This window comes from Acartia tonsa, chromosome 2 (genome assembly GCF_053477335.1).
Source record: "Acartia tonsa isolate MP-2025a chromosome 2, ASM5347733v1, whole genome shotgun sequence".
Classification (NCBI taxonomy): domain Eukaryota; kingdom Metazoa; phylum Arthropoda; class Copepoda; order Calanoida; family Acartiidae; genus Acartia; species Acartia tonsa.
Genome location: NC_137261.1, coordinates 59,369,204 through 59,395,495, shown reverse-complemented (window position 1 = coordinate 59,395,495; position 26,292 = coordinate 59,369,204). Strand labels below are relative to the sequence as shown.

General features: G+C 32.0%; 1 protein-coding gene across 1 annotated transcript; it reads left to right on the top strand.

Annotated features, from left to right (window-relative positions):
• Window positions 1-8,388: 8,388 nt before the first annotated feature.
• On the top strand, window positions 8,389-26,283 carry LOC145312639 (uncharacterized). Its single transcript, XM_080151899.1, has 6 exons — window positions 8,389-8,621; window positions 9,166-9,238; window positions 23,718-23,928; window positions 24,667-24,768; window positions 25,357-25,480; window positions 26,187-26,283. Exons 1-6 carry the CDS (start codon window positions 8,398-8,400, stop codon window positions 26,281-26,283), a joined length of 831 nt encoding a protein of 276 aa, XP_080008025.1. The 5' UTR covers window positions 8,389-8,397.
• The last annotated feature ends 9 nt before the right edge of the window (window positions 26,284-26,292 follow it).

Sequence of the window (26,292 nt, the reverse complement as noted above, 5' to 3'; positions counted from 1 at the left end):
ACTTTCCAAAGGCCAAATCTTTGCAAAAGGAATAATTTTGTAAATTACAAATACCATGTGCCAGCATTTCTAACTGGTATACCACTTTGTTAGGTGTTTTTCAAAAAGAGTAAAAAATTGTTAAAACAAAACTTGACAGGAATTGATTGATTTTTATGTGTGTATGTAAGATAAATGAATATATTATTACTTGGATCCTACATCAGATTTGTATGTTTTCAAATAAAGTGAAACTTGCAGCGGGCTATATTAATGATTTCTCCATTCCACTCCCTTTACCCCCTATCCTATCCCCTCCATCTGCATGAACGAACTGAACAAGCGTATATCCTATATCCATTATCCAATTATCTAAATCAATATCTGATAGTTTGATCTGATAGTTTTTATGCTTTTTAAAGAGGTTTTAAAAAGAGATTCCAGCGTGAACACCCCCCCCCCCCCCCACCCACCTACTTTAACTTTAAAGCTTACACCCACGTGACACTTCAACCTAAAACAGTCCAAGAGGGTGTGGCAATCTGGCACCCACCATAAAATTTAGAGGGATTCTAATTTTTTAGGGGGGGGGGGGGTGGAGGATCATATTAACTAACCCTCCACCAATTAGCATATAATCACTTTTGGATGGATTGGTCAATTATCAGAGACACACATACAAACATACAACTTACTACTTTAGTATATTATATTTTAATCTTACTTTTTTTTTGCTGTTGTGAAAGATCATATTCAGAAAACATCTTGATGTTGCCGTGAAGCGCGCAGTACACTATTTATCGCATCATATTATAAACAAATTTCCGCAGACATAATGGCTGGAAACCAGTTCTAAACCAGCGGATATTATTCGGTTTCGAAGCTATACTAGAAAAGAGTTTTTCACACTTGGTTACTAGCAGGATATTGTCTAGAATTGCGGACTCATTGGAGTGGTATCATGAATAAATGTATAAGTACAGATGTATAATCCAGACAACTACCTAGCCCTTTTTGTCTGCTAGCAAATTGCTTTTTTTCTTTTTAGAGACTCGGCTGTATTTATATTTCTGACGCTAGTAGCTGATTTAAAAGACCCAATACAAAATTGGGAATTGATCTACAACATGTGGGTATAGTTACATATATATCATGCCCCCTCTATGCATTTACTTTAGTGTATCATGTGTAATATGTATATCAAATGATTGAGTCCAGATTAATCAACATCACTGTGGACTAGAATTGAATCAAGACAAAAGTAAGTGCCGAGCCCTGAGACCTATGTATGGTGAAAATGGACATAAAACCATGATGATTCCAGGTAAAACCAAAATATTTCAGCGGGGGCTTTTTGAGAAAATTAGATTTGAAAATTTCAAGTTGTTCAATTTTCACCCCCTAGGAGTTGCCGCATAATCAAGACAAGAAAAGCAAATATTATTTATTTTAAAGAAGGTGTATCAACTTTTTTTTTTATGGCTAGCCGGTTCTTTTAGTAAGTAGTAGATGTAAAATTTTTCATAGAATTCAGATATGCAATCGTTTTTTTTGTAGACCTCTTATTTTTTAAGTAATTTAAGTTTTTTTTAAAAATAATTAAGTCGGTTTTAAGGTACTAAAACGCAACAAAATAAAAGAAGAAAATGGCCAGTAAGAACAAAAATAGTAAGATCTTTAATTTGACACCTTACTTTTAAAATTCTGTTGAGTAATTATTGAAAAAATCTATTTTTTTAACCTCGGTTTAATAAAAACTTTAGACCTAAATATTTTCTCAAACAGACATAAAAAACATGGGTTCATATATACCTTTAAAATCAGAAAAATATTACGAATCCATTGTAAGCAAAATTGAAAAAAAGTAAAAAAATAAAAAAATATAAAAATGGCCAATTGTATTTTTTGTTCTGGCAACACTATCGTCTTCCCTTTTTTACCCCCTCTTTACCCCCTCTATACCCCCTTCCCATTTTTATACCCAATTCAAAAGTTAAGACGTTGCCTGTACAATATAATATGATATTTTCATATAATTCCTTTTATTGTAGTTTATGTACTATATTGTAAACTTTTTTTTCAATTTTGCTTACAATGGATTCGTAATATTTTTCTGATTCTAAAGGTATATATGAACCCATATTTTTTTACTTGTGAAATGATAAAATTGAGTTCAAAGTTTTTATTCTCGTAGGTTTAAAAAAATCGATTTTTTTTTAAATAATTACCTGACAGAATTGAAAAAGTAAGGTGTCAAATTAAAGATCTTACTATTTTTGTTCATAATAACCATTTTCTTTCTTTTTTTTGTTGCATTTTAGTACCTTAAAATCGACTTAATTTTTTTTTTTTAAACTTAAATTACTTAAAAAATAAGAGGTCTACAAAAAAACCGATTGCATATCTGAATTCTATGAAAAATTTTACATCTACTACTTACTAAAAGGACCGGCTAGCTATAAAAAAAAAAGTTGATACAACTTCTTTTGAACAACTTTGCTTTTATAAAGTTCTTCATAAAACCACTCCTGAAGGGAGTTAATAAACGGCCATTTTTATCACTTGCTTTGCAAAGGTCACGAAAATTCAGCCTAAAATAAATCATATATAGAGAGGTTTTAAGAAGGACTTCATAAAAGCAAAGTTGTTCAAAATTTAAAATTAATAATATTTGCTTTTCTTGTCATGATTATGCGGCAACTCCTAGGGGGTGAAAATTGAACTTGAAATTTTCAAATCTAATTTCTCAAAAAGCCCCCGCTGAAATGTTTTGGTTTTACCTGGAATCATCATGGTTTTATGTCTATTTTCACCATACATAGGTCTCAGGGCTCGGCACTTACTTTTGTCTTGATTCAATTCTAGCCCACAGTGACATCACACGCATGTAACTTTTAATTGGACATTTTAAAAAAATGCGACTAAAACCTGTAGACGACGCAGCAACCGCGGCTTACAGAATTTAGAACACTGCACGGTTATAAAAACAACTTCATAGCCTCAGCCATACTTCTGCAGTCAAATATTCTGCTGCAAATATTCAGAGCTGGATCTTTAAACTATTTTAGTGGTGAGCCAGATCGGGGTGAGCCAACTTTCCACCAATGAGAGCACAGCATTTTATGAAATGCCGCGCTGTGATTGGCTTAAATTCGGCTCACCCCGATCTGGCTCATTACTAAAATGATTTAAAGATCCAGCTCAGATATGAAGCTAGTTTTAAATTCCGACTCAGCCGCTTTCATTTATAACTTCGCATTCCGCCATAGCTGCTCTGAATTGGTGAGGCATCATTCATCAGCCGCAGCAACCTTATAAAATGAAAGCGTCAGGTATGCTTTCGATGGATCTAAAATGATTTTGAGCAATATTAAAAATACATGTATCGTGTACTTAATGTCCTAGGATTAACATCTAATTTGGCCCTCTGGATTTTAAAAAAATATGTTTATCTTACATTATTTGTTTTCCTCAGAGGGATCGAAAGGGATAAGAAAATGACCGATAAATTGACGTACATCCCCAATGATGATGCACAAAATTACCCACTCTGTAGCTTAAAATTAGTGGTTGAAACCTTTTTGACACAAAAATTTAAGCATGGTCTAGTGTAATAAACAGCCCAATGACCTCTCCCTCACTGATTTCCTAGTACGTGGACATATAAAAAATATGTAGAATATGCATTTTTGGATATTTAAATGTTTTAGTTTCATTACATTTGCAATTTCAAAAGAAAACTTTTTTGTAATTTACAGTTAAAAAGATTTCTCCCATAGTACGTGTGTACATGCATTTTTCTCCTATTACGCAGTTACATGTATGTTCAAGTTTTCTAAAATTTCTCTTTCTTCAAGTTATATTACTAGCATTCCAATTTGACCAGTAGTTGAATAATAATTTACAGAGTCATATTAGAGAAAGCTTTCCACAAGGGCCGAGCTAACAAAACTGGTTTTAATTATATGAAATTTGTAGAAAATTGTCTGTAATACGATGCCATACATAATTTTTCAATGTTGCTAAGAACCGGTTTGAATCCAGCGGTTATTAATCGGTTTCGGATAGCCCTTCCTTCTCAGCCTGGATCATCATCAGTTTTTGCCAGGTTTAAGAACCTGGCAGCTTCCTGGGGCTTGGACCAAAGGTCTCGTACTGTCAATGTTGTAGGATTACTCGGATTCTATGTTGGCAGTGTCTACGTCGCAAATCCACCTCCAACTGCAACAGCAACAACACCAGCAACAGCAGAGGAAGCCAAGAGCCAATACCTACAATTTCCCAACCTTCCAGCAATTCTCTGGAAGTCCTTACTGAGGACGATCCTTACTGAGGACGATCAATTTGCCTTTTTATATTTTATAATCTTTTATATGGCAAATATCTGGGAGAGAGGGACAAATAACGGGTAAAGTTATAAAAAAAATAAGGATGACATCTTCCATATGTGGACAAAACATGTTAGATGGATTAAGTTTTGTAGCATAAATAACTAAACAGCGAACTAATTTAATTGGGCTGTTTATTACTCTAGTCCCCAAAGTTTATATTAGTGCTTTGAAATTCGTTGGCCTGACAACTTTGGATACTTTTCTTGAATTTTGATTGTTTGTTCAATTAGGTGAGTATTTAAATATTTCAACCACTAATTTTAGTCTACAGATGGGGTATCATAATAGGTGATATACATCGATTTATCGTCCATTGTCTTATCCCCTTATATCCCTGTAAATATGCACTTATTGCTTTATTGTTACTTATCAGATATTGTATTATTCCTTTTATACATTATATTATTGTAAACATACTAACAATGGATATACAAAATACATGGACTAGCGGCTTTGCCTCAAGCCTCCAGGAGCTTTGCCCCAAGAGGTTTGTTTAACCTAATTTTTCGTTTAGATTTAAAAGAAAAAATTTTATTTTTGGGGAAGGGGTTTAGTCGCCCCCACTATTTCAATTTTAGTTTTTAAAAAAATATTTTTTCTGGAGGGGGGGGGGGGGCGGGGGTATTTTTCCCTTTTTTTTGGGGGTTGGGGGGGTTGGGGGTGTCCAATCTCCAAGAAAATAGTTATAAACCTTCCCGGGACCTATGAAAAGCCACCTTGTAAGGAAGAACCCGATCGGTTCAGCGGTTAGCAAGATCCTTCGGTACAAACAGACAGACAGAAATCGTTCTACTTTGTATTATAGATATATTGACAGGGGAAAGTTTATCGTCAATTTAGATTGCTAATAAGGACCTCATTTATTGTTCAGTTTGATCATCCAGAAGTAAAGGGCGGTGATGGGGTAGAACCGACTGGATGGAGGGTATAATTATTTTAGCCCGTTCCAAACATCACTTTATCAGAGCATATGAAAATCTGGTGTAACATCCAAGTAATAATATATCGATTTTACTTAACATAGTGTTTTGTTCATCATGAGGAAAAGGAACAATTAAGTAAGTTTACTTGGAAAAAAATCAGGATACAAGGTTGTTGCTTTAAGTGGCTGCGGCTGAGGGTTTCTGTATTATAATTAGTTGGCTGCGGATGATTTGTCTGTGAATAATTTTGAGGGTTTCTGAGCTGCTTTGTAAACTGCGCACCGGACAGTGTAAAGAGATCTTAAGCTGAAGACACACTGAAATCCTGTTACTTTTATATAAGAATTGATGAGAGGGAAGAAACCTTCAATTTAAGAAATTGGAAATATTTACATAGATTCAATTACATAAAATTCTAAAAAAAATTATCTGTATAAAAGAAAAAATTTATAAATCTTTAAAGGCCTGAATATCATATAGTGTCATAATAATTAGTAACTCATAAACCTTGCTGCTAAAAAGATTATTATTTGTTATACAATAATTATCTTTAAATGATTTTTTCCTCAGGGCTCGGCAGCTGCGCGTCAGCTGTGACTAAGCATCAAATTAAAACCCATTTTAATGCTTTGAAAATTGTTTTGAATAGAGGTATTGCTCTATTTAGTCCAGGTTTAGACTTCTAGATGATTTAAAATCTAAAAAAAAGGTTGATTTCCTAGAGGCTTACAGGCGGCTGACGGGCAGCTGCCGAGCCCTGTTTTTCATTCAGATATAGAGCAAATATTCAAATTACTTTGATTTTTTATGATCCTGCATGTCCAGATCCTCCAAGTCTCAAAAAAATGACCACAATAGCCTACTAACCTCCAAAAAACTTGTACGTCTTTGAAAAATTTGACGGCCAAATCATCCATAAAAAAAAATTAAATAGTATGTTATTTCATTTCCAAATGATTATCCGATTCATCTGATTTTTGTAATATTGAGTCATTAGCGGATACGCCTCTAGTGGCACTTTAAATGTTTTTTTAAGTAATACGTAACTGTTCAAATTGTGTTCAAGTCTCTAAGTAAAAAAGATGATCGATTTTTTGTGATTTCTCTAGGAGGGTGGTGGTACCCTACCCCAAAATAGTTATAAACCTTCCCGGGACCTATGAGAAGCTACCTTGTTAAGGAGAACCCGATCGGTTCAGCAGTTAGCGAGATCCTTCAGTACAGACACACAGACATATACACATCCTGTTACTTTATTATAAGGATAGTACAACAAGGTACAATATTATAAGCGAGACATCAAATCCTAAGTATGAAAGAATGTCCTTTTACATTATCCTGTATTTACGCAATTTGCCAACAGATGTATGTACAATTTTTTATAGACTTTCAAATAAATGTCCTACTTATTTGTTTCTGACACTCTAAGTCTACAAGAGTTCGTTTGTCCTACCTTCTGATTTTAAAGCCTCGCTTTATGGATGTTGTCATCCTTGTTTTTCAATAATACATATGTTGAAAATTAGTACAAAGAACCGGATAAGCTATTACAGACAGACAGAAGGACACGAACTGTTATGGAGTATCCATTCTACAGGGATAATCCTATTATATAAAGTTTTTATGTCTGTAGATTAAGATTTCAATAACTACTGAAACGATTGAGTTTTCCAATAGTGAGAAACTTTTTATTTCTAGATTTAAGGCTTTCGAATTAGAGATCTAAAATGATAAGAAAATTGCTGATAAATTGATTTACATCCCTAACGATGATACACAAAATTTCCATAAGTTGATTAAAATTATTGGTTGAAATGTTTAAACACTCAACATATTGAACCAAACAATTAAAATTTACTAAAGTCTCTGAAATTGTTAAGCCAACGAATAAGAAAGCGTTGTTGTAAAACATTAGAGACTAGTGCAATAAACAGTCCATTGTCCCCTCTCTCTCTCTGCTTTTGAAAAGGTGTCCTTAGAGGACAAGGGTAAAGCCTCTTGTAAAAGTATAAATCAATGAGTAAAGTTTATGAATGATGTAATTTACTTTTATGAGTATATGACATATATGTTATTGTGTGTGTGTGTGTGTTTGTGTATGGGCGTGTGTGTGTGTATGTGTGAGGGCGTGTGTGTGTATGGGCGTGTGTGAGTGTGTGTTTGTGTATGTGTGTTTGTGTGAGTGTGAGTATGTGTGTGTGTGTGCGTGTGTATTTGGGTGTATGTCTGTGTGTGTGTGTGTGTGTGTGTGTGGTTTTATTCAAGTTTTTACTATTTAATTTTATTAGGCATGAAAAATAGCGGCCCAAGTAACCAAATAAAACTATTGGATATAAAAACAATGGACAAAGCAATGGGCAATTGAATTTCAAACTAAAAGGGTGATACACAAACTATCTTATTAATTTATTTAAATGAATTATGAAAATAAATTATTGTACAATAAACAAAAACGTAGGTTAACGTATGTAAGTTTTTTTTGTATTTTTTAACTAAGAAGAATAATGTATACTTTTTTCAACAATCAAGGAAAATGCAGCTTTTTAAAGACTAATTTGACCGGGGAGGGAGGGGACATTGGCATATTTAAAACAAGGGTCCCCAAAGTTTTATGATAACATTTTCTTATTCGTACGCTTAACAAATTTGGACTTTTATTGAATTTGATTGGTTGGTTCATTAATAGAATTGAAAGGGGTAATTGTAAAGCTTTTTTGGGGAAGAAATTATCGACCATTTTCTTATCCATTTAGATCTCTGAAATTTGACGGAGTGACAAATATTTTAGAGTAGCTTTGCGAATAAAGAAATGGATCTACAATGATAATCAACAAAACTGCCCCATCTTTAGATTAGAACTATTGGTTGAAAAGTTTAATAACAAAGGATTGAAAACGCTTTTTCCATATGTAAATTTAATTGATTTAAAAAAAACCTCATGCATCAACTGCCCAAGATCAAATGCACTATAAAAAATATATAAATTTAAAATTTTGCTTTTTGAATATTTTATTGTTTTTTTTGTAGATGCATTTATTTTAAAATGTATTTATGACAAATATGAAATATTTAGCCCTGTTCTACACGGGTGGTGGTGACAGACAATGAAAGGAAAGACAGGTTACCCAGGTAACCAGCAGCACCACCAGTACCAGCCGCCCAGAAGTGGCCGCAGATCAGACAGTTATGGTCCGTCTGTACACACTGCACCTACTTCACGGAGGAGGTATAACACAGAAGAAGAAGGTTATAGCCGTAGCCGCCACCAAGGTCATATAGATAATAGTGTTACTACTACTAGAGGTGTGGTCAGTGCACCCATCAGAAGGAATGAAAACTATTTATATTGATTGAAATTTTGAAAACGTACTTTAGATAACGTTTCCTTAACCTTAATAAGAGTTTTTTTTTGTCTGTAGCGAAGGATCTCGCTAACCTCTAAACCAATATGGTTTTCCTTTACAGGGTAGCTTATTATAGGTCCTGGGAAAGTTTATAATTATTTTTGGGAGGATACTAGAACCCTCCAAAACACCCCAACAAAAGAAATATTTTTCTTTTTCTTTTTAAATCTAGAATAGAAAATTGGTTTTTACCCTCCCCCCCCCCCCCCCCCCCCGACCCCCTCTTCTCAAGCAGTAAAGTTTTTTTTGTCTGATTCGTAAGATCTCAATAACCACTAAATCGATTGGGTTCTCTTTTATAGGTAAGCTTCACATAGGTCCTGTGCTATTTTAGGCTATTTTCTATTTATCCCTGATTTTTCTAGTCCCTCTCTGTCTCTTCTAGATTTAAAAAACTATTCGTACAAATATTGTAGAAATTTATATAAAATTATTTATGCAATATAAATAATTTTCATTGATTATTAGAAGAAAACCACCTACCGACCGATCATCTTTACTATCTGCTCAAACTCACAGATCAGTAAAATCAACAGTAAGGGTAAGTGTATTTTTAGTAGTGACGCTACTCCATACATTTCTTTTTCTGTCCGTCATGAAGTCCGTAACGCTATGTGGGAAACGTGATTATCTCGGCTTCTATTGAAGATAAACAGCTGTTGGTCATGCCTTAAATACATTATCCTCATTCATTCAAGTTTTTGTGAGTTATTTTTTCTTTCAAAGTTTGAGTGGGTGAACACCCCTTTACCCCCACTCTTGAACGTCTATAATAACAGTATTTGTGTTTTTGACAAAACCTCAAGAATTTTTTTTTTAATGACATAACATGGTTTGCCAGAGCCCATTCCGCACACCTATTCTTAAGTCTATAAAATAATTATTGAATTTTATACTAATGATTTCATAAAATGTTTGATGTCTGAGGAAAAAGTGACAAATATAGGTTTTTCTGGAAATTCTTATCAATTTCTTTAAGTAGTCATTTTTCATTTAAACAATTATCTCAACTAAGAAATAATATACAAACATAGATTATGTCATTAATAAAAAAAAATCAACAAGTTTTTACAAATGATAAAAAATGTTCACGTCACAAGCACTTTGTTTGTTATATGCATAACAATATTTCAAGTATTGGAAAATAGATTAACAGTTAATTAAATGTCATTTCAAAGTCTAGCTTTCATATTTTAGAGGTCAATGTATACGCTATAAAATATTCCTTTAAAAATTCAAAGTCATAGGCAGGGAGAGAGGGGAGGGGCTGTTTATTACACTAGTCTCCAGTTTTATAATAACGTTTCTCTTATTCGTTGGCTAAACAACTACAGGAACTATATTGAATTTTGAACGGTTGGTTCCATAATTTATGTTTCCAAACATTCCAATCACTAAGTCTACAGAAGGGGTAATCTTGTGTATCATCATTGGGAATGTACATAAATTTATCTGACATTGTATTAACCCTTAAGATCCCTATTAACCCTTAACAGTCGGGGAGTGGGGCGTTGAACGCCCCCCCCCCTCCGGTTTTTTTTATCTTATTTTCCATGTGTGAAAGATAAAAATCCCAAACTGCGTGACTTTTTAAGTATGGGTATGACACATAACTGAGAGTTGGAATTTTTTTAATATCTCCATCCTGGCGGGCACAGAATGCCAGCAAACCTGGCAGGGTCATCCAGGTAAAGAGCAAAAATATTTTTTGACTTAAACAAAGCATTTTATCTTACAAAAATACTAAAATATCCTCTAATAGTACATCCCTTTAAATTGTAAACGCTTTTCTTACAAGTCTAAACATTGTATTAAAATTTCAAAAAGATCCGCCGCCGTTTTCCCACCGACCGCTGACTGCGGCGGCTGACAGCTGCCAAGTACAGCTGCGGCCGCTGAAATTTATATTTTTATATTTCTAATATAAATTCACATAAAGATAAACATTTTCTGCAAAAAAATAATCTTCTAGCTTTAAAAATAAGAAAATTACAGTCGTTTGAAATTTTTAAGTAAAAAAGGACCTAAAAACAAAGGTTGTTAAATAAAGGGGTTAAGGAAGCGAAAATTGACATTAACTTACTTAAGGTCGTAAATTCATTATAAAACAGGGGACTGAGATAGTATGGGGGGCAAGGTACGGCAAGGGGCCCGACTGTTAAGAGTTAAGAAGTATTCACTCCATTTTATCTTTAAAATATGACAGAAGTTTTGAAAGAGGCATTTTGATCTAGGAGGTTTTAAGTAAAGCCAAATACAAATTAAAAGTAATGTTTCATGCATTTCAATTATTAAGTGGCCGTTTTGAAAATCACAAAACATTAAGTATCAAAATGTATGACAAAAAAATATTTTTTCATATTACTCATATATGCATCATACATATATCGTCACAATTGATGTTATCATTTTAGTTTTTATCACCAAACAGTGTGACAACTTTGTCAGGGAGGTAGGGGACATTGGGTTTTTTTACACTTGTCCCCAAAGTTTTATAAAAATGTTTTCTTATTTGTTGACTCAACAACTTTGGGGACATTTATTAGATTTTTGTTGGTTGGTTCATTAAGTTTAGTGACCTAACATTAACCACTAATAATTGTAATTTTTAGAAGGTTTTATTTTGTGTATTATCATTGGGGATATACATCAATTTATCGGTCATTGTCTTATCCCTTTAGATTTCTGAGTGTGACAAATTTGTATTATATTGAGCCATGACAATGGTAATTTGTTTTTCCCTGTGCATTTTTTACGTCTTTTAACGTTACTTTCTCAGCTTGCTCTTGATGTGATTATTTCTAGGACTAGAATATTAAACTAAAAGGCAACCTAAACTGACAACAAATATTCCCCTGTCAATATATTCACGTATAACCATTGACATATGACACACTTAACAAAAGACTTATGACAGTCTAGATTTAGCATTTCTTATTTCATGCAGTTTTATACATAATCCCCGTTTTTATTATCATTATTGTATTTTCATATACTTTGCCCTTAGCCTATATGGTATGAACATTTTAATGAATTTCATTTTGTTTAAGTACTTATTTAGAATATAGAAAAGATTTTCTCGTATTCATTCGAATCCGGTGGATAGGAACCGGTTCTCATCCATACGAAAAAACTATGTCTAGCATCGTATTATATCCAGTTTTCTACGAATATAGAAATGTACAATCATAAGATTAAAACCAGTTTTTTTAGCCGGTGCCTTCGGCACCACGGGGCTAAAAAAACTAGTTTTAATCTTATAATTGTACATTCTATATCCGCGGAAAGCCGTTTATAATACGATACGAGAAATAACTATTATTTATCTTTTTTGTTTCTTGTAAATTACAATTATTTTTAATTAAATACTTAGATTGGCCTTGAGACTGGGCTTTCAAAATTGTCGAACATTGTAATTTACATAAATCGTAAATAAACAAGTATTTACAGTTACTTACAGTATGACCCTCGAAAAAGTATTTTTAAGCATCTGCAGCCCTTATTTCTCAATGAATTATTAAAAAATGCATATGTCCTTGTTCTCCATAGTATTCCACGTAAGTAGATATAAAAATATTTTTTTTACCTCCATTAACACCAGAGATTTTTAGTGCTAAAGTTTTGAAAAAGTGACTGAGGAAAAAGTAACTTTTAACATGAAACGATTTTTTTAGCAAAATTAAGCTAGAAATCCTTTTATTTTTGTTAATAGCAGAAACTTTATACAAAAATGAAATAAAAAATTTTGTTTTTGAGTAAAAAGCATTTTTTTACACATATTTTTTGAGTCTTTTTAGTTTAATGATATTTTGAAAAACTTACTTATTAGGCAAAATTGTTTAAGATTAAAAAAACAAATAAATCTCTATGAATATAGCAGGAAAATTGTTTTTGTTTCACAATCCTAACTTTAGTAACAAAAAAGTTATAAAGAAAATAAAAATAAAACATAATGATTTTTTAGTCTAAAAAGCTTAATACACCCCCTATTAAATAATTGAGATGTCAGAAAAGTAGGCGGAGCAACTGTCATAATTCATCCTTTTCTATAAATAAGGGTTAATAAATAACTTAAAATTTGCAAATAATCAATTCATTCAGTTTTATTTTTTGCCATTAAAAATTTATATTTTTTTGTGGAATAAAAAAGAAATAATTAGTTAACTTGTTTTTCTTTGTGTCTCATTATTCAGTTGCCAGAAAAACATAATATAACCATCCAAAAAATAAGAGAAACAAAAAAAAATTCTTTTTCTCAGTCACTTTTTCAAAACTTTAGCTCTAAAAATCTCCAGTGTTAATGGAGGTAAAAAAAATATTTTTATATCTACTTACGTGGAATACTATGGAGAACAAGGACATATGCATTTTTTAATAATTCATTGAGAAATAAGGGCTGCAGATGCTTAAAAATACTTTTTCGAGGGTCATACTGTATATCCATAAAAAGTTCATCAACGACAAGCCTTTAATTTTGTTATAACAGTAAAGTGTACAAAAATTAAAATTAAAAATGAACCTAGTAATAGTGTCTAACTTTTTATCTTTGTGACGTAACAAAAATCCATCTCTTTTTTAGGGGTTTCCTTTCCCACCTCCCCTCTCATCCTTCGATTTTTGTTACGTCAAAAAGATAAAAAGTTAGACACTATTACTAGGTTCTTAAAAATATTAAAACTAATTAACAACTGTTTGTTTATTCAATCCAATCAAATCAGGAATAAGGTATAACCAACAAGCGAAATATACCCCCCCCCCCCAAATCCCCCAAAAAACAAAAAATCCCCCCCCCCCCGTTTTTTTTGCAGAACATTTCCTTGGTCCTTTTTTTGCCGAAGATTTCCCTGGTCCTTTCACGAATTTTGCCTTAATTTGTTTTTATCTCCTCTTGGGGCAAAGCCCCTAGAGGCTAGGGGCGAAGCCGCAAGTTTTTAAAAAAGTAGTAAAGATTTATTTTGGATTTTTTTCACGGATTATTTCACAAATTGATTTGAATTTCCATTGATAATACACAAATTAACCCCTTCTTTAGAATAGATTTAGTGGGTAAAATGTCTGGCCCCTTAACTTAATGAACCAACCAATCAAAATTCAATAAAAGTACCTGAAGTTTTTAAGCCAACAAATAAGAAAATGGTATTATAAGACTTTGGGGACTAGTGTAATAATCAGCCCAATTCCCCCCCCCCCCCCGCCCTGACAGACATAACTTAGTGATAGAGTAGCTTTTCAAAATATGAATTCAACCCAGGTTATCATTCGTATAGGTGGACATTTTTTTTCGTATATCATTTTGTTTACAATAGTATATATGGTCTTACTCTAAAATTGTATCAATTTTGTTATACTATAGTATAGAAAATTTGTTGGTTCTACGAAAGTATACCATCGTTATGCAATAATTCTTACGAGGGTACGAGAAATTTTGTTAGTACTAGAGACATATATTATATACGAAAACCATTTTTCATCCGTGATCCAGTGGGTTAGAAAATTAGTACAAGGCGGTAAAAATTAATACGAATAAAAATTAGTACAAAGCACAAAAAATGTATACGACAAATTTAAAAGAAAAAATTTAGGACCCCTTGCAAATTTCATTCGACATTTAAAAAAATGATACGAAGGGATGCAAAAGTAAGCCCACATTGTTTACATTTCTATCCAAAAGTACTACCAATTTAGTAATTTTTATGAGATGCCATCCAGACAGTTTGAACAGAATTATATTTCCTCAAAAATATTATTGAGTTAAGGGATATATTTCCATGTGTTTAACTCTGTTTTAGCATGATAAGAGTACTTCATAATTCGAAGTAGGGTGAAAAATTTTATTTTTCAACTCTATCATGACTTGAATTAACTTGGCTAGATTTGATTGAGTTACCTCTATAGTTTAAATTTTGTAACTATTAAAATCAAAATATTTCAAAATATTGAAAAAAAAACAATTAAATGGGAAAAAAATTTAAATAAGATTTACTTCTTGCATTTTTAAACAACCATATATTTTTAAAAAAACAAAAAATAAAGTTTTTCTAAAAAGTAAGAGACATTTAGCGGCGAAAATTTTAACTATATAAGGTAGAAAATTGTTACAATCCATTTAAAATGTGCATTGAAAAGTGAATAAAAGCCAGCTCGCCACAATTTTATACACAGGGAGGGAGGGGACTTTGGGCTGTTTTTTACACTAGTCCCCAAAGTCTTAGTATTGTTTGTTTGCTTAACAACTTTGGGTACTTTTATTGAATTTTCATTGGATGGTTCACAACTTGAATATCATTTATTTGATAGATTGTTCTTCCAGTAGGAGGGGAGGGGTGGGGTAAAGTGGGTTCTTTGTTTGTTCTTTTAGCAAGCTACAAGTTTCATTTTATTAAAGTACATGATAATCTGGTGTAAAATCCATTTAATAATAACCCCTTATATATAATACTAGCAGTTACGCCCCTAGAATCTTGTGGCTCTGTATTTAAAGGGGAGAGAAAAAGCCTAAAACCTTCCCAAAACTTAAAATAGAATAGCATAAAACCAATCTACGACTTAAAATAAAATAGCCTAAAACCATCACAAGACAAATATTAGGCTTACCTGAAATAGAAAGCCTGATCAGTTGTTATTGAGATCTTAAGTTTCAGAACATAAAGCCTTACTGCTTTATATAATAAAATTCTTCTTTTATATTTCTCTATGTATATCTTTTAAAAGAGAAGCTTTTCTATATTTAGCGTCAGTCCGTACGTCCGTCCGTACGTAACAGATAGCTTTTTATGTTAATTTAGGCAAGTTATAATAGTGCTATTGATTTTAAACTTTTCAAAATGATACCTGCGGAGGTACGATTTAGAAAGCGTAGCAACTCTATAATCGTTACCAGAATGTCCGTATGTCCATTTTAAACATTGTGATTTTTAACTTTTTTAACAACAAATATTTATGTTATATAATCATCGGATAGATATGATTTTTGGAGTACTGATTCCTATTACAATAAGGTACCAAGATTTCAAGCAAAGCAATTCTGTAATCAAGTCCTAAAAATGCCAGTATGTCCTTCAACAGAATTCTGTATTTTAATTAAGTTTTGCAACAAATATACATATATTTTTTTCAAAACTTTTATATTTCTATTTTGTAAATAAAGTTCTGACACTCTATAAGGTTTAATGTTCGTCTGTCCTACCGTTTCAGAGCTTAGCTTTTATGGCTGTTGTCATCCTTGTTATTATTCACTTGCAGCAGGGGCGTCCAAGCTTTTTTATTTGGGGGGGTAAAATTTTGAAAATACAAATTTTTTTTTTGGGGGGGGGTAATCTTTATTTTATAGAGGTATTTTTTTTTGGGGGGGGGGGGTAAAAATTGGACGTCTATGTGCAGCTGTCCCCCTTTTAGTGTAATAAGGCGACATAAAAATAGCCTCTACCATCTAGGGGCTTAAATCTAAAAAAAAAGATAGCATAAAACCATCACAGGACCTATGTGAACCTTCCCTTAAAAGGAGAATTCAATCAGTTCAGTAGTCTATGTAATCTTAAGCTTTAGGCAAAAAAAATCGTTACTACTTTATATAATAAGATTAAGAGTCTTTCCAGGTTGTTCTTAGTATAGGTAGAATTTTTTTGTATTATGAAAATTATACAAAACATAAATAAGTACTATTGTATTATTTTTTTTGTAATTTTGTACAGTCCATTTTTGTACTTAGAAAAAACCAAGAAACAAAATTGAAATTGTAGAGTTAGACAATATTAAAAAAAAAAATTTCTAAAAAGTGAAAGACACCTAGCAACAAAAATTTTTTACTTAAAAAAAATTTGTACTCAAAAATAAAATTAAAATTGTAGAATTAAACAATTTTTTTGTCAAATTTTTTTTTATGTTCAAAAAATGTTTTTAAAAATATTTCCTAAGTCCTCAGTTTTGGAACTTATCAAAATTTAGGTTATTGTATATTTTTGGTTGTCCAATTGTATACATTTTTAAAACTTTGTTAGAGTCAAAATATTGGAATACTGGAAAATATTTTTGAAATATACTATCATACTAAAAAAATTATACAATAAATACTATGTTCATTTTTAGGCAATGTCCTAAAATTTGGACTTAGCCAAATTTCCAAAACTTTGTACTATTGTATAAAAAAATTAATATAATAAGCATAAAACAAAAAACTGTTTTAAATCCACAAATTATAACCTAATTATTTTTGTTACTTTAGTATTCATATTAAAATATTCAGTAAAGTAAAAAATGTTTGGACTCTGCCAAATTTTTGAAATAAATACTATTATACAAAAAATGAATACAAGATATACAATCAGGAAAATGGTATGAGTACGAAAATAAAAAAAAAGTGTACAACATATACAAAAAAAAATATACTAATTAATAAAAAAAAACAGAAAATATACTATTGTATACAAAATTGATACAACATGTACAAGGGGACTTTGCCAAAAAAAAATTACTGTACAAAATTTTAAAAAAATTTATACAATAGTACTTTTGTATGTTTTGTATAATTTTTACAATACAAAAAAAAATTTCTACCTATACTATGAGCAACCTGGGAAAGAAAGAATTAATTACATGTAATATAGCGATTAGTCCTTTATTTGATCACAATGATTAACCATATTTCATCAAATTTTCTTTAAATCAATTAAGCAAAATTAATTGATTATACTTAAGTACCTATACAATTTAAATTTAATATTTAGTTATTACAGTAAATTAAATGTCAAGGTAAACGGCTTTCATTCCTAGTTTTTTAATTGGTTTGGGAAGTTTCAGTAAAAAGAACGGATGACAACCATGGACGTCCAAGCTTTTTATTTTGAGGTGGGTAATATGAGAGGTTTCAAAGTTTAAGGGGCTAAACATCCATTTATCCCCCCCCCTGGACGTCTATGCTGACAACATTCTAAAAGCTTATAGTTGATGTGCGTACTTTTTAAGTACAATTGTAGAAAATTAATTAAAAAAACACTAATTCCTTTGAAATAAAATTATCTGTTTAATAACTATATAGACCAAAGAAGAGAAAAATATTCTGAACAGTAGCTAATCTATTGAATATGGGCACATATCCTTATACTAAAGTAACAGGATGTCTGTTTGTCTATGTGTTTGTGTGTTTGTGTGTCTGTGTGTCTGTACCGAAGGATCTCGCTAACCGCTGAACTGATCGGGTTCTCCTTAACAGGGTAGCTTCTCATAGGTCCCGTGAAGGTTTATAACTATTTTCTTGGGGGGTGGGACACACCCAACCCCCCAAAAAATGAAAATTTTTAAATTTTTTTTTACTAAAATTAAAAATGAGGGGAGGTACTCCCCCCCCCCCAAAAAAAATAATCTAAATAAGAAATTGGGTTATTAAATTCGACTCTCTCCTCCTCAAGTGCCCCCTAGAGGCCTCTAGGGGCGTAGCCGCTAGTTCTTATGATAAAGTAACAGGATCTCTTTACGTCTGTGTGTCTGTTCTGAAGGATCTCGCTAACCACTGAATCGATATTGATCTCCTTTACAGTGAAGCATCTTATAGTTCCAGGGAAGGTTACAACTATTTTGGAGGAGGGTATGCCTAGAGAAATCGCCTGTAAAAAAATAACCTTCAAAAAATCATACTTATACTTTTTGAAACTGTGACATTGGTTTATAGAATTGTGGATATATTTACAGGAGTAAATTTGTCATCAATTTAGCTTTATCAACGTTATTTTAGCCAGCTGCGAGCATGTCATTATTAGAGTACATAAAAATCTGTTGCAACATCCAAATAATGATATATCTATTGCTTCATTATCCTTAATTAAAATTAAAACAAATTAGATATTTAAAATTCAAATTATGATGCACTTTAACTTAATTATGGTCATTCTATTGTCATGAATTTTTAATCAGTCATATATTTCTGTTTGGGTTTTCCATTAGTTTTTCAATAAATATACATATATGTACACTTTTTAAAATAGAATAAAAACAAAAGACAACAAATATGATTAAGGTAAAATGACATTCAAAGTTTTCATTATATAAATTTTATTTATATTAAATTAAACAAAAAAATTATTTTTTGGCGGGGTAAAGAGAAAGAAAGAAAATTTAAAAGGAAAAAAGGGCAAGGAAGGAAAGATGATAAAAATGTCCTGAAAGCAATACAAATCAGATTTAATTTTTATGTCTTAATGACAATATCTGTCAAAATACACAAAGCTCGTGCCTTTTAACATTATTCTACTAATAGCGGCTATGCCCCTAGGGGCTTATAGTCGACCCCCCCCCCCCCCAATTTAAATTGTAGTTTTTAAATAAAAAAAAACACTACCTAGTTCTTCAGAGGACCTTTAGAAGCTACACTGTAAATGAGATTCAGCGGTTAGCGAGATCCTTCGGTACAGACAGACACACACACACACAGATCCTGGTACATTCTTAGATGGATAAAACCACCTGCCCTTGTTGTTCATTAATATATAGTAGAAAGGCTTTTTGTGATATGAATGAATATATAACGATATTGGCATCTTTAAAAGCAAATTAATTTACATTTCAAGTGCCATAGGACCGATAATTGATGTACATCCCCAATGATGATACAATAAATTATCCCTTCAGTAGATTACTTGTTGAAACTTTTCTAAACTCAACTTAATGGATCAACTAATCAAAGTTAAATTTGATAAAATTCCTATGGTTGTTAAGCCAACGAATAAAAACGTTATTATAAAAATAGGACTAGTGTAATAAACAGCCCAATGTCCCCTCCCTCCTGTATATCACAGACTTGAAAACATACCTATATGCATCATACAAACCTTTCTATTTTTTTGGTTGCACAGATGCTCTATTATTAGTTAGCTTTGTAAAATAAATTAACATAAATTGCTTATATATCACCAGCGGCTGCGCCCCTAGCATCTAGAAGCTGTGGGAGTGCAAACCCATGTTAATTTAGCACCAGCTATTAATTGACAATATATATAAAATTTGACTTTTATTTTAATATATTGATGGCTTATTTTGTTGCCGTACCTATTGACAAAATATTCCTTGTTACAGTGTAAGTGTATGTGTAATAGAAGCCAGGTATATTTAACTAATCGATATATTATAACTTGGATGTTGCACAAGATTATTATGTACTCTAATGAAGTGATAATCCCAGCTAGCTAAAATAACGACACCCTTCCTACTGGATGAGCTAAGTGACCAATAAATGAAGTTCATATTAGCAATCTAAATTGACGACAAATTTAAACTCTGTCAATATATCCACGTATACTAAATCCATTATTTTACTTTATAACCTCCATCAGATAACACTTTATTATTAGGCTTTTCAAGGATTTTTTTTCTATGCAAATTAATTGGGTTGAAACATTTTTAATTGATTTTCATAAATAATTTATAATGAAGGACATTTGATAAATTAGAATAAAATCAACTTTTTTTAGTAGCGTAGTTGTTCTTAATAGATAGGTCAGATCGACATGCCATAATCCAGAATTAAGCAAAATACGTGGATTTTTCAGTATGGCTTTGAATCAACTGGGTTAGAACCGGTTCTCGGCCATTCTGAAAAACCACGGGGTTTCACAAATATTAAAGATAAAACTAAAATCAGTTTGTTAACCATGGGCCTCCAACTAACAAAACTGGTTTTAATTATTTCATTTTCATTTTAATATCCGTGGAAAGCTGTATATAATACGATGCGATAAAGAACTATCATTGGGTATTTAGAATATAATTAATTCATAATAACCTCTAAGATTAAGTTTCCGAGATCTTTACTTCTTAATATCATAGAATATAATCATTGAAATAATTTTAAAGGTGACTTTCTTTCCAATAATAATTCGTATTAACCCTAATTAAAAGACAATAACATGTAATCATGATCAAATGAATAACAAAAATATGACAATAACCAATATCCTAATAATTAGTTGAACTAATGGAGGCCAGTGGCACACGACCTAAATTACCATTCAGCAAGGATCCACAAGGATCTAGTGCCTTGTCTAGAACCAATAGTGCCACACGAACGTTTCATTATGAAAATTTTTTAACTGACAGTGTTTCACATAGACATACTCCTATTAAAACTTATTCCAACTCTAAAAATGTTACTTTTGACGAAATTGATTTGATAGACAATTATCCAGTTTCTGTTGATAATGAGAATTCTAAAGATAAAAATAAATTTATCATGACAAGACAAGAAAAAGATAAACATCCAATTGTTAAATCAAAGTGAGATAGTTCAGAGAACATAGTTGAAATAATTTATAGTCTGACCCTATATTTGTTCGGGCTTTTATTTGATTTATTTATTATTAAAATGAAAAATTATGAGATTAAAACCAGTTAGTTATCCCCGAGGGGCCAAAGGCCCAGGCTAACAAAACTGGTATTAGTATTATGAATATTATGAAATTTATTTCAATACAATTCTAAACACGACTTTTCAGTATTGCTATGAACCGGTTCTAATCCTGCGGATATTAATCGGTTTTGCAGCCATACTGGAAAAAGCTATACGGCACCTAATGCCTTTAATTTCTTCAGTATTCCCTCTAATGCACATTTTGATACACCTTTTACTTCAAAAACTAATCAAAAATATACTTCAAATATTTTTTGTTCTTTGAATTATCCAAAGCTACATTATCAGTAGTGAATCTACCTCTACGTGGCAAAACAAAATGCTACAATCCTCTTGGTTTAAAAATAGACATGATCGTAAACCAGACTTGGTACCTTATATTTCTAGGGATCTAGTGCAGTTCATGGTTAAAAATGTTCCTGGTAACGATTATCTCCAAAAATCTATGAACTTTAAAGGCTGCTAAAAAGACTTGGTTTACACGTTTTTTCTTCAGCTTTATCTGTACAGTTTTGGATCTTGGCAATTCCAGATTATTTATAGGTCTCTTTATTCCGCTTAAAACGGTTTACAGGCATGGCATGTAAGATCAGCCCTTTGGCAGCTAGCAGCCTTTAAAGTTCATAGTTTTTTTTGAGATAATCGTTACCATTTTACCGTGAATTGGACTAGATCTATTTCTAGTAACAAGCAAGTTAGTAAATCAGATAAGAAATCTTATGATATTGAAGAATTTGATTCTTTCAGTGATGAAGAAACTAATATAAAAGACAAGCTAGAATATATAAACCAACAAAATATGCAAAAAAGGCGTAAAAAGAAAAAGAAGTTATCTAAATCAGCTGAACCCAAATCGTCACTGACTAATCTGGATTATATGCACCAGAATGCCGCGCTGGTGGTACATGAGCGGGTCATTATGGTCGCGCCAAATATAACTATGACTAGGCACATTTTCACTTCAGAATGCAAGGATATATATATCAGGGAGGGAGGGGACATTGGGCTGGTGTTTATTTCAACTTATTATTAAATTTTCATTGGTTGGTTCATTAAGTTGAATGTCCAAACATTTCAACTACTAATTGTAATCTACAGAAGGGATAATTTATCATCCATTGTCTTATCCTTTAAGATCACTGAGGACATATAATTGCAAACAGGGAACTTAAGGGATAAGATAATGAACGATGAGTTGTGATTCATTCCCAATGATGATAAACAAACAAAATTAACCCTTATGTAGATTATTATTGTTGGTTGAAAAGATTGGACACTGCTAATATGGAACCAACGAATTACATGTTTATAAAACTTTGGGTACAAGTGTTATACACAGCCAAATGTCTAATTTCTCTCTGAAAGCAAAAGTAAATTTATGTTTGTTTGACTTTAGATCCACATTTGATAAATCAATATCATGTAAATGTCAGGGATCTAAAATTACTCCTTCTGTATATTACAATTAGTTGTTGAAACGTCTGGACACTAATTTAATTAACCATCCAATCAATAAAAGTCCATAAAGTTGTTGAGCCAACAAATAAGAAAACTTTGTTATAAAACTTTTGTGCATACCGTATCGTCCATATTTAAATTCATGATTTTTTTTGGCTTTGCTACTTATGGATATTGCCAATGTCATACTTGTTTAATCGAATATCCTTGAATTATTTTGTTGTCCTTGTATTCTTGAAGTTAACCAAACTCTCCTAGATCACATGGTAATAATCTAACCAATAGCTGCCACAGTCCAAACTTGAAGTTAGGTCCTGATGAAACCAGCATGTTAACAAACATTGCTAACATGATTAAACCATTGAATACCTCGTTTTCTCAGGTAAAAGCAGGGATATAAAGTGATAAATAGCAGATAAATTGATGTACATTTCCAATGATAATACAAAATTTCCTTCTGTAGATTACAATTAGTGGTTGAAACGTTTTATAAACCAACCTTCCAAAAGTCATTAAAATCTTGTTAAGCCAACGAAAAAGAAAACTTTATTATAAAACCTTTGGGAGTATTGTAATAAATAGCCCAATGTCCACTCCCTCCTTGGTTAAAAGTGACAAGTTGTTTAATTTTCTGGTGTCAACAAACTAAAATTAATTGATTAACAGCATGACCACGCAAAGATTAATCATTAGTGTAAAAAGTTTTTTCACGACAATGAAATATGTTAAAAGAAATTTTGTTTAAACATCTAAATGCTTGTTAGACCTACTTATACCCAGCCGATTTTATTAATCAAGGTGTCATTTTCTTAAATTTCTTTAAATTTATTTTAATGGTTCAAGTGACATTTCTTGTCTATAAGCAAATTGCTTTCTGTTCTTTTGTAGTGACTTGGATGTGTTTATATTTCCGATGCTATTGGCTGATATTTAAAGAACCAATTAAAAGTCGGCCCTGGGTCCACACCCCGTGGGTAGAGCTTAATATAGCTTGTGCCCCCTCTATTCTTTTACTTTACTACATATATAAATGAAAATAGGGTATCTTGGGGGATAAGACATTTGACGATAAATTGATATTCATCCCCAATGATGTTAAACAAAAATTTACCCTTATGTAGGTTATTATTGTTAGTTGAAAAGATTGAAACCACTATTTTTGTTTCAGGTAACCGTCACTGACGAAACTCAGAAGCAATTTGAGTTGGACTTCAGTACTCCGTCACCCGACCAGGACACAGCAGACAAAGTTGTTGACTACACCCCCAAGAAGAGACCTCTACCTGACTCCTCCAGCAGCAGGGCACAGGTAGCTGGAGGCAGGGTAGCTGTCAGAGATACTCGTACAAACTATCAGGTTTCTGCAGCTGGAAACATAGGTAAACTTTAACTATATTGTGTGAGCATGCGCTCGTTGTCAGGAAGCTGTCGCATCTCTGACCGACACCTCGTCATAACTAAAGACGCTTAAAACGGCTCCAACTGCTTTCTTTTTCAGTTGCTCGACATAAATAGTTAGAGTAGGAGGCACAACTCATTACCATGCACAGTTAGGACTTCTCAGACAAAGGTCATGCAATCAAAGGGTTATTTGTCTGAAGGTCCGTATGACATATAACCATGCAAAGCATATATTATGCAAGGTTTGTGTCAGAGATACAATAAATAATTAGATCTCGTGGTGTATCCCTCCTTAAGGCTATACAATATTTATAGGAACAGGGCGATAAATTAATTTTACTTTAATTGTGATAAACACCACTTTGGAAAATATAAATTGTTGGTAAAACCTAAAGAATGTATTCTGTTGTCTTTGGTTCTCGTAAGCTTTACCCCTAAAAGCAAATGTAGAGAGTAGCTTCCAGTATGGATTCGAAACCGATTAATATCCGCTGGATTAGAATTAGTCCTCAGCAATACTGAAAAATCATATATAGCATTGTATTACAGACAACTTTTCACGTAAGTTAAAAAGAATGGAAATAATACCTGTTTTGTTAGACCGGTTCGGTGCTAAGAAAGTTTTTATTAATCTTATAATTTTTCATTTCAATATCCGAGGAAAGCTGTCTGTAATAAGATGCAATGAATAACTGTTAATGTATAAAATGTTGTAGGTAACGCACTAGAAAGTTCAGCCGTAGATGTAGATGATAGCCCAGAATATTCAACATTCAACAGCTCAGAATCTGAATGGGAATTAAAAAGAATCATGTCAGGTATAGCTATTTATCGCATCGTATTATAGACAGCTTTCCGCGGATATTTAAATAAAAAATTATATTAATACAACTAGTTTTGTTAGTCCCGATGGAGCCGAAGGCCCGGGACAAGAAAACTGGTATTAATTTATGGTTTTATTATAATATTCGTAGAATATTGTCTGTAATACAATGCCATACATGATTTTTTAGTAAGACTGATAACCGGTTCCAAGTGGATGTTAATCGGTTGCTAAGTAATACTGGAATAAGTTACATCAATGTTTAATTTTGTGATCATATAGAGTAGCTAGCTGAAGTTCTTAATATAATTAAATTGAACATTAACAAGGAGGGAGGGGGACATTAGGCAGTTTATTACATAAGTCCCCAAAGTATTATAATAACGTTTTTTTATTTGTTGGCTTATCAATCTTGGGAATTTAATTGAATTTCAAATGGTTGGTTAATTTAGTTGAGTGGCCAAACATTTGAATCACTAATTATAATTTACAGGAGGGGTAATTTTGTGTATCATCATTGGTGATGTACATAAATTTATCGGCCACATCCCATTAGATTCATGTAATGTTAATTTTATTCCAGGTAGGAGATCATCCAGACGTAACAGCTCCTTGGAGCGACCATCCTGGGGATTTGGAAACTCCAGAGTTCCAAGCAGACAGGATATTTCACAGGAAGAACCAGAATATGGCAGGTCTCCGAGCAGGTTAGATATTAAAATCCAGGGATCTAAAGGGATAAGACAATGGCCGATAAATTAAAACACTTTCCCGATGTCGATACGAAATTATTCTTCTGTAGATAACAATTAGTGCTTGAAACGTTTAGACAATAAACTTAATGAACCAATCCATCAGTCCCTAAAATTGTTAAATAAATGAATAAGAAAACGTTTCTATAAAACTTTGGAGGGACTACTTTAAAAAAACAATGCCCCCCCCCCCTCCCCCTCCGATTTAAATCACACTTTATTAAGGTGTTTGTTTATGTCAAATAGACGAAATAAGTAGCTCTTTGTAGGAAAGCTTTTTCTTTTTAGAATCATATTTAATGCTTCCTTTGAGGAAAAATATACACAAAGTAATAATTGTGCTTTATTTCTTTTTTACATTAAATATTCTTAAACTTATTTTTGAACAGTTAACACAAAAAAAATATATTGGTCAAGCGATTAACAAGATCTTAAGCTTGATACACACACATACACAGTTAAATATCCTTTTATTTTATATAAACCGTTTTTTTATAATAAAATTAAACTATTGTTTCATTTCAACCACTTTGCACTGAAAGAAATTGATTATCAACAATCTATTTTCTTTGTTGGATTAGGACATTTTGTATAAGAAAATAAGATATTGATTATTAATTTCTGTCAATGGTAAGTGGGTTAAACCTATACATTTTTTCAGGTTTTCACGAGCCCCATCTCGAACAGCCAGCAGGAACAGCCTTCCAGATGCAGGACTTTCTTATGATGATATCATTAGGAATGTTTATAAAGAATAATTGCGTCAC